The sequence below is a fragment of the Etheostoma spectabile genome, chromosome 24 (assembly GCF_008692095.1).
Source record: "Etheostoma spectabile isolate EspeVRDwgs_2016 chromosome 24, UIUC_Espe_1.0, whole genome shotgun sequence".
NCBI lineage: Eukaryota > Metazoa > Chordata > Actinopteri > Perciformes > Percidae > Etheostoma > Etheostoma spectabile.
The window spans coordinates 4110168-4119590 of record NC_045756.1 but is presented as its reverse complement, the minus strand read 5'-3'; the positions used below and the strand labels follow the sequence as shown (position 1 = coordinate 4119590).

Sequence of the window (9423 nt, the reverse complement as noted above, 5' to 3'; positions counted from 1 at the left end):
CAATAGTTATATTACTGTGGAACTACTGAAGATAAGACACTCTTTTTCATATTTGAAGGGTATGTTACAACAGCATTTAGAGTCATCTTAACACAGACACTTATGCACAGCCTCTCTCTCTCTTTGTAGGTCTCCATAACATATTAGACATAGCAACCGAACATGGTCTACGTGTGTTTGTCCCCAGCACGATGGAGGCCTTGGGTCCATCCTCATCCAGTGACCCCACCCCTGAGTTGTGTGTGCAGAGACCACGCACCATCTACGGTGTCTCAAAGGTCCACGCAGAGCTGATGGGTGAGGTGAGAGACACACACACACACAGAACACGTTTCTATGTACTGTACATTCCTACATTGTTTTTCTTCAGTGTCTTACCACAGAGCATTTTCACCTACAACACATCTGTATTTTTTGAAGCTTTGCCTGTTACTCTGTGTTAGTACTACCACCACAGGTTTGGGCTGGATTTCCGCTGTCTCAGGTATCCAGGCATCATATCAGCTGACCCCCAGCCTGGAGGAGGAACCACAGGTGAGCAGGTCTGAGGAGGAAGTCTTTAGGTGTAACCCCAACCTTTTTGGTCCAAAGTACAACCACAGCCCGGTCAAGTGAACTCACGTACCCAGTCATCGATTCCCAATGTATAACACTTATAGGAATTATATAAAAGTGGATAAGATGACTGGCGGTGTGGCTGTGGCTCAGTGGTAGAGCGGCTGCTCTACAGATGGGTTGTGCTCTGGTGTCGTTGGTCTTAATCTGTTTTTCCATTTCCCAGATTATGCGGTCCAGATCTTCCATGCAGCTGTAAAAACGGGTTGTTTTGAGTGTAACCTGCGCAGTGACACACGGCTTTCTATGATGTACATTGGTAGTGCCAAATCTTTGCTATAGAATAGTGGGGTTTTCCCTGTCAACATTTTAATTGCTAAAGTGATATTCATCCTATAATCCACCCCTGTCTTTCATCTCATTGTTCTCTTGTCTTTTGTTTTCCTCTCTTCCTCTCCTACTTACCCATTACTTCCTGTTCAGATGACTGTCTCAGGGCTACATTAGAGTTCTTGGAGGCTCCGGCAGACGCACTGGTCAGCCGCACCTACAATATCAACGCTATGAACTTTACACTGCATCACCTCATCCAGGAGATACAGAAAGTCCTGCCGGACCTCAAAGTCACCTACAATGTGGATCCTGTCCAGCAGGGTAAAGGTGAGATTGCTGACACAACAGAGGGATGAGTGGTATAATGATATCTATACTTTATAGTCACAGAGGTTTGGCTTGATACCATAACCACATTGCTCTTCTGTCTCTTTTTTTAGCTGATGGCTGGCCAACGGCATTAGAGGACAGTGCAGCGAGGCGGGACTGGGGCTGGAAGCATGAGTATGACCTCTCCGAGTTGGTGCAGACCATGCTGACTCACATCACTACGGGCAACCAGCTGGCACAAGCCTACTGAGCCTTTTGAAGCAACTCCATACAAAGCTTGATTTGAAAGTCTGCGACACTGAGGTTTTAAGAGAAACCTTTAGTACTTACACTTTAAAAAAAGTTATGTCTTTATAAAAATCTGAAGAACCTAAATAACTACTAACAATACGACAATGAAACTAAGATATCAACCTCCATATCAGAAGCATAAAAACCTTCCAGACCTTTCAATTTCATATTTTTAATCAGATTTGGGTTTTTAAACTCATCTGCGTCTCTCACCATGCTCCTCCCTCCTCATCCATCCATCTCATCTCTCTTTTACCTCTCTTTTGTTCTCCATCCATTCAGCTTTTAGTGCGAAACTAATCTGATGCAAGAGCATGCTGGATACTATCACTAAGTTACTGAACTTTTAAGAGTTGAATGTACTTTATGTATGTGTTTATGTGTCATGTTGTACCTGGAAGTATGCAGGTGACTTTTGCTAGTTACTAAATGTGCATCTGTCATCTGCAGCAGCTAAATGCTTGCCTTAAAATCAGAAAAACATTTAGCTTTAAATATGAGATGCACTCCAACTGGTCACCAATATGTACTGTAACCATAAACACTGAAAGGCTTTACCTTTGGTACTGTTACTATGGAAACTGATAATCCTAGCCAGTGGTGCTGTAGTTTACAGGTGCTTTAACCATAGTTGCCTAGCAGGGCTGTAGGCTTAAAAATAAGTGTTTGAGATAAAGAATTGTTTCTAAAAGCTACTTCACCTTTGCACTAGGTGCTTTAAATATTTTTATTTAATTTATTTAAATTATTTTCATTGTTGCTTTCTGTTTTGGAACTGCGGCCTCTGTGCTCAACATATATCATTGTTGAATCCATGAATGTATTAGCAGTCATTTACATAGCTCCTTAGTTTTGCAGCTCTACTTTAATGTCTTACATCTGTGAATGAAATGCGTAGAATGACAGGGAGTGGGCGCCAGAGCCCAACTTGTTTTTGTTTCTTTAATATGGATGTTATTTATAATGCTATTATTTGCAGCTTTTTCTGTCAAATCAAAAGGACAACTTTTTTCTTTTAATAAATATTTGAATGAAACTAGTTCCTTTCCTTTGTAACCAATCACAAGTCTAGTACAATGAGTCTATTGTCATTGCATTATATGACAACACATTGACATAGTGAATGCTTTTAAATGTTCAGTGCATTAGCCCACAAATAGATAATTAGATAATAATAATACATTTTATTGAACAGTAATCTCATACTGGACAATGAATTAGATCAGAAATGGCAAGAAGTACGACAAAAACGTAAGCATCCATCCAGAGTTAAAAAATGGGACATTAAATAACTTGAGATTTTCAGTGTTTTCCTCCAATTAGCTTTACTCACTGAGGCCATGTCCCCACTCTGCATTCCCAAAATCCCTCAGTCCTGTTTTGGCTGTGTGCAGCTTTGCCTTTCTGGGTGCGTCTGAAGGTAAGCAGGGTTGTGGAGCCTTCTGGTGGCCAATGCTGCCCGCTGCAGTTTGAGCTGCAGGATGTCACTGAGCAGGGAGGCCTCTTGGTTCAGACTCGCCAGCATCTGGCCTTCTGTGGCCTTCACTGCTGCACGAACCAACGCCAAAACACCCTACAAAGAATAGAGACAGAGTGCATCGCGCCATACTCTGAAAGCCACACCCACCAGATGTACTGCGTGAAGGTGCCTCCTTGTCAATTTCGTCTGCAAGCAAACAACAGAAAAATGCCTAAAACTGCTGTGTGGTGATCCTACCTACACATGTTAGGTTGGTGTAAGGATCCCACAGTCTTCCCATTATCTACTGAGTCCCCATGTCTGTATCCACTTTTGTCTTCATGAAAGCTTTTTTTAGGGTCGACAGCTTATAAAAACTTAAGTTCTGGGTTCTTTACATTGTTGGTAGTGACTATCACCACCCAGCAGCTTTTAGGCATTATCCTGTTTGCTAGCAGACAGAATTGACGAGAAGGCATCTTCACGTAACACAATGGAGAGCGGGGAGTTCTTTTCCCTTCTGGTGGGGGCAGGACTTAAATTTGCTCTGTCAGCGCATGAACGAATGAAATTCCAGAATGTTTTCACTTGTTTCGTATCCCTTTGTGAGTCTTACCGCTTCATCTAGTTGACTATCATCAGGAACATCAACGTCCTCCAGAGTGACCCTTGACCCTTCTCGGAGACTCCGCAGCCTCTCCTCCATCTGTCGCAGCCTAGACGTTAGCTCGGCTTGTTGGCGCTGATGCTCCCACTCATGCAGATCTGTGCCCTGCAGCGCATGTACAGTACACTGATCAGATACATGAGATGTTAATGGTAGCTGTGTGGTTTGCCCGTCACTGATTATAAGAGCTTCATTACCTGTTCTAGAGGACAAGGTGTGGGCGGCAACTGCACCTCCAAGTGTAGCTGAGTGATGGTCATGTTAGCTGCGCCACCCACCGCCGCCTGGAGAAGCCTCCGCCGGGTGATGCAGGTGTCGGTGAGAAACTGGGTGAACTCACACCGGTGGACAGGGGTGAGGTTTGACAAACACTCAGATAGCGCATCTCTCAGCAAGGACAAAAGTTTGGGTACATCGAGACCTGATGAATATGAGATGTAGGAGGTTTGTTTAATCTAGACATAATAGGACAACAATATGAATAAAAAATTAAAAAGAAATTGGGCTCTGTGGCTTTGAATATTTTCGTAAGGCACACAGGGAGTGAGTCACTGGAAATGACTCACTTGACTTTGGGTCATCTGTACTAGATGATCAACAATGACAGGCATTCATATGGTTTTTGTGTAGTTCACATGCAGAAAAGTGCACTGCAATTAAAGCTTTTTCAAAATGGACAACGATGTTACAATGAATCTAAGCCTATTTACTTTTGTTGCCATGCAGGCATTCCAACAACACTTATTGAAATGCAATGAAGCCTTTGCTGCACTTTAAAATCTCTCAGGAAACACAGTGCTCTCTCTGATGGGCAGGTTAAAGGCTCTTGATCTCTGTGTCGCCGTCAAGAACTGTACAGCACACTGCTGTTGGTTCGGACCTGCGTCCAGCTGTGGGAAGATGTCTTTGGCGATCACAGCTGCCCGGATCACGTTAAACCAGGAGAAGCCACAGGTGGCGGCAAACATAGCGACATCGTACACAAACTCCTGATGGAAGCACCGGCGTTCGTCACAGAACTCAGGCCATGAGAAGTGACAGCTGAGCCTCTGCACGCCGGCCTCTCTCTATCACAGACACGAGAACACACAACTGTTATTACTGATGCATTGATGTATAAGCAGCATTTTAAAGCTGGCACTGCTCAAGGTGGAGCTTTTACTTTTATCAATCACACAGCTCAAATGATCTGCAACTCTGTATTTGGATAATGTTGACTCACTTCCTACATATTGTTTTTGTTGATACATGTGCATCATTACAGTTATTATTTAGGTGTGGTGTGTAGTATATATACGTCTGTGTGTGTGTGTGTGTGTGTGTGTGTGTGTGTGTGTGTGTGTGTGTGTGTGTGTGTGTGTGTGTGTGTGTGTGTGTGTGTGTGTGTGTGTGTGTGTGTGTGTGTGTGTGTGTGTGTGTGTGGGTGGGTGTGTGTGGGTGGGTGTGTGTGTATTTCAGTACATTTTCTTTTGTTCCATGCTTTATTTTGTATATTTTATTTTTTTAAATAAAAATAAGAAATGTTTTTATATGAAACACTGAAATTTCCTGTGTGGGATCATTAAAGTTTATCTTACCTATATGGCCTCATGTAACACAGTACACATGTAATACAGTACAGATGTAATACAGTACACATGTAATACAGTACACATGTAATACAGTACACATGTAATACAGTACACATGTCTCAGACTTGTACTCAAGTAGGGTCTGCAGTATTTGAGTACTATTAGGCGTATGCCTAACACCTAAAGGGTGCCTTGACGATTTACCTTCATTTTCAGAATGGTAAACATAAAGTATAAATGTAAAAAAAAGCCATTGTGTAAAATAGTAGTTGAGCTAGCTAAGTTATAGTAATAGCCTCTCTGTCCTGACAGTTTGTTGAGCTAGCTAAATAACTATAGTAGGCTACAGCCAACACTTTACCAAGTTCTTTTTCTGTAATGTTTACATATGGGCTACAGCCGACAGTTTTAGGGGACAATAAGAGCTAAATTATTTATGCTTCACCTATGCTCCTGTGCTTTTTAATTAGGCTAGCTAGTACAGTGTTAACGAGCTAGCTAGCTAGCTAGCTAACCTAGTTAACACTGTCGGTATTGGTAACTTCTTGTTTGGGTCAATTTCCTAGCAGCATTTGAAGGAACAATGATAACACGGCATTCTCTACATTAATTAAATAAGAATTCCGTGTGTTAATTCAATGCCCGCCTACCTGGTGTCTCGCTATCTGTGCCATTTCCCTCTCTGTGAGGGAATGCTTTGAATCCATCCTTGATGATACAAAATTGCATTGGTTGCCAATGGAGACGGACGCTGGCAGGTGGGCGGGGCGTGCGGTGCTGTGCGGCGCGATTACGTCACACGCACGTATGACGCGTTGCAGCTGACGGAATAGAATAGATTCCAGATTTTCGCAAGAAGCTTCATTTTTAGGTTTCTGTCGCATGACTAAATGTAAAAGGAAATTAACAGCATCATATTATATTTAATTAAATCATTAGCCACCAAATATGCCGAAGTAGACCTAATCCCATTTCTTCGCTTAATGAGTTGACAGCTGACACCTGTTGTTTCCGAGGTTTAATGGCGACTGTTGGTTGACAGCTGATTAGAATGTGATTAACAGAGGTAGAGAGAGCAGCAGGTTTCACCTCAGACACGCTGCTGTTGTTTATGGCACTGAGGTTATAACCGGAGCCAGTCATTAGTCTGTCATGTAACGTGTAGGTTTAAATCAGCGCAGGACTACAGATGGCTCAGGCAGGGCTAATCCTCTCTAACATGGATCCCAATCCTCCTCTTCTTCTCCTCCCCCCCCCCGTCCTCCTCTTCCTACTTTCTTCTCTCTTCCTCTCCTCATTTAATGGCTTTTCAAGAAATAAATCGGGGGGGAAAGAGGGTTGGGGTTTTCTGATGTGGAGATAACTGATTGAGATTATGTCAAGATAGCCATAGCAGCGATATACCATTTCCGGTCGTGCATTTAAAAAAATAAAAGTTGTATTGGTTGAAGCCTCAAGCGTGTATCGCTAACCTTTGTGTCAAAAACGGACAAAATATTGACAATTTCTGTAGCTTTTCAGACTTTTCTTTTTTAGTTTTCACTACCACCGCCTTACTACCACTAGTTTTACACTACTTTTTGAAATTAATGGTCAATAACTCTCATTTACATAGAATTATACTTAATATTTGAGTTAAAAAAGCAGACATTGTGATCTATTGTGACTATTAGTTAAGATCAGACGAAAGAAAAGATGAGTTTTATTAGGAATGAAATTGATCAATAGTATTGGCAAAGAGCGTTGTAAAGAATCCAATCCATTTTTTTTGTGGTAATTTGGTTAAAAAGAAACCCATATTTCGGATATAGACATTTTTTAAAGGGGTCAAATTTGACCCGACGACAACAGGAGGGTTACAAAAATTGGTTGTGTGTTTATCACATTAGTAAAGTGAATGTTATTTTAATCAGATCAAAAATAATGTGTTGTTGAACACACAAACAGTAGTTTATGGAAATGCATCATGTCATCATGTGTAATGATAACGCTGCTAAATGTTAGGTAATTATAATAATTATAATAATTGAGACACCCAGTTCGCTACTCTACCCAATCTTCAGATCAACGGTTTGGACCTTTTGCACGGAAAAGATGGAGATATATTCCACTAGGGTTTTAGGTTTTCCAGAATAGATTCAGATTTCAGTAGGAACAGGGGTCGAAACAGAAATCTTAGAACAGTTTTACATGTAATAGCATAGTTAAAACTTTGTTTGGACATTGTGCACTTTTCTACATCTGGTTTAAAGATTAATAGGGCTCCATTTATTAATACTTTAAATTTCACACGTTAGATTCTTTTTAGACCATCTTCATTTTAATGTGTCTGATTTGATTTATTTATTGTATTAGAATAAGCTAATACCACATCCATAGGCTACTTTCACTGTGGCATCAATCCCTCATGCATTTTGTTTAATGAATAATTGTGTACATGATTGTATTGTATTGACATGAGTAATAATATACATAACAAATAAGAACCAACACAGCAATGTCTAAGTATTTAGACTTTTATTTTAAATAAGAGATGCTCAACATGACTTATACCATGGTGTAAATTATTAGTCAGATAATGTCTCGTTTTTTGGCTGTTAGTAAAGAGCAGACTATGCTCTAATGTTTCCGTTAACAACTAAAATTCCCGGGCGCGACGCAGTGGTGGTTTGAAAGTCAAAACTCCGTACTTCCGGTCTTTAAAACGCTGACTTGACACACGTGTGAACATGCGCCTGTGGTCTCCGGGGATGACTGAACATCGCAGCGCGACTCGGCCGATGCTCGTGGCATCACCTGATTTTAATATCTGACATGTTTTGTTCTGGATCTGTAATCGGCCATTCATCTCCTAACACTGCTGTCGGTATGCGTCCATAAAGGTAACAATAACCTCATTATTTTCCCCAAAACTCCTGTTAACTAACAACCAACACGCACCTTTAAACTCCTATACATCTGGCCTATGACATCTACAAGTTGTATTAATAACTCCCTTTGTGTGTGTGTGTGTGTGTGTGTGTGTGTGTGTGTGTGTGTGTGTGTGAGGAAGACAGAAAAAGACTTTGTTTGGAAGGAGGCAAGCCAAATATACATATTATTAACATACAATATGGTTGTGTGTGTGTGTGTCTGTGTCTGTGTCTGTGTGTGTGTGTGTGTGTGTGTGAGGAAGACAGAAAAAGACTTTGTTTGGAAGGAGGCAAGCCAAATATACATATTATTAACATACAATATGGTTGTGTGTGTGTGTGTCTGTGTCTGTGTCTGTGTGTGTGTGTGTGTGTGTGTGTGTGTGTGTGTGTGTGTGTGTGTGTGTGTGTGTGCGCACGCGCGCGCGTGTGTGTGATCCAGTTGTTGATGATAAAGTGGGTCGCAGGTGAGTTGCTCATTGGATGAGAAGCAGACAGCAGGACGGACTGAGCAGGTCCATAGAGGAGTCCGGCACCTCTCCTTCCCTTCTTCCTTCCTTTGTCCTGCTGGCTGAACCAATCACACTTCAGCAATGCAGAAGTGATTTCCTTGATTTATCCTCAAGGAATACTCATTAGCAGCAGCATTTTTCCAGAGACCAGCTGCCTGGTGCTTCACTTTGACGCCTGGCTCCTGTCAGCACAGGAGCTACTCATCCCTGACTTCCTGTCTACCCAGAATTCTCTGAGGCCCACCTACTCTTTCTCCGTCTCTCATTAAAGCCGTGGAGCAGATACAGCTTGAGAAAATAAGGGGTCATATAAACATAAATCTGAATTATGCAAGGGTGTTTATATCCTAAATAATAATACAAATAACAGATTGTTATTTAAAACTGCCCTTCTCAAAAGCATAACAATATTTTATTGTATATGGTATATTCTTTTTCTTTTGTTGCTGTTTTATTTTAGATTTGTCATGAATAGCATTGCTCTTCAAACCTGAGGCTCAGTTTGTAGGTTTACTTGAAAGAAATAAAAACCTTGGGAAATTCATTTTTTAGTCATTTTAAATTTCGCGTTGCAGAATCTAAAGCAAAAAAGAAAGCAAAATGTCTTTCTTTAAAAAAAATCTTGCATAACCCAACGTACTAAATATAAGGCACATGAACTACAGTGGCTAGAACAAGTTTACACAGCCATGCTAAAGTTGATTAAACAGAGGAATAAATAACCATCTTTTTTAAATTGATCGTAATGCCTTAATTCAAAGATTTTAGGAAAATCCAACCTTTTAAGGACACC

The 9423-nt window shown here is 41.1% G+C and overlaps 3 protein-coding genes across 5 annotated transcripts in view; 2 read left to right on the top strand and 1 right to left on the bottom strand.

Moving 5' to 3' along the window:
• The window catches only part of LOC116673962 (L-threonine 3-dehydrogenase, mitochondrial), a 23244-nt gene extending 21672 nt beyond the window's left edge, over positions 1–1572 (top strand). Inside the window, exons 8-12 of one of the 2 annotated variants that reach the window (XM_032506381.1) lie at positions 130–302; positions 444–534; positions 782–874; positions 1039–1215; positions 1329–1572. In XM_032506381.1, coding sequence (XP_032362272.1) covers positions 130–302; positions 444–534; positions 782–874; positions 1039–1215; positions 1329–1468 — 674 coding nt within the window. In that variant the 3' untranslated portion in view covers positions 1469–1572. The remainder of the gene's footprint in view (positions 1–129; positions 303–443; positions 535–781; positions 875–1038; positions 1216–1328) is intronic. The other variant, XM_032506382.1, reaches the window with a different exon arrangement.
• A 783-nt stretch (positions 1573–2355) lies between these two features.
• On the bottom strand, positions 2356–6574 carry c24h8orf74 (chromosome 24 C8orf74 homolog). Of its 2 annotated transcripts, none has more exons than XM_032506383.1 (5): positions 5857–6574; positions 4516–4702; positions 3833–4056; positions 3585–3761; positions 2356–3082 (listed from the first exon to the last, which is right to left on the bottom strand). In XM_032506383.1, the coding sequence occupies exons 1-5, from the start codon at positions 6088–6090 to the stop codon at positions 2879–2881; spliced, it is 1026 nt and encodes a 341-aa protein (XP_032362274.1). In that variant the 5' UTR covers positions 6091–6574; the 3' UTR covers positions 2356–2878. The 2 variants fall into 2 exon arrangements, with proteins under 2 accessions (XP_032362274.1, XP_032362276.1); XM_032506385.1 differs by having other exon boundaries at positions 3585–3740; positions 5857–6120.
• Positions 6575–7988: 1414 nt separating this feature from the next.
• Positions 7989–9423, top strand: part of rp1l1a (rp1 like 1a) — a gene marked incomplete in the record, with an annotated part of 15777 nt that continues 14342 nt past the window's right edge. The window contains 1 exon segment of the mRNA XM_032506373.1: positions 7989–8088.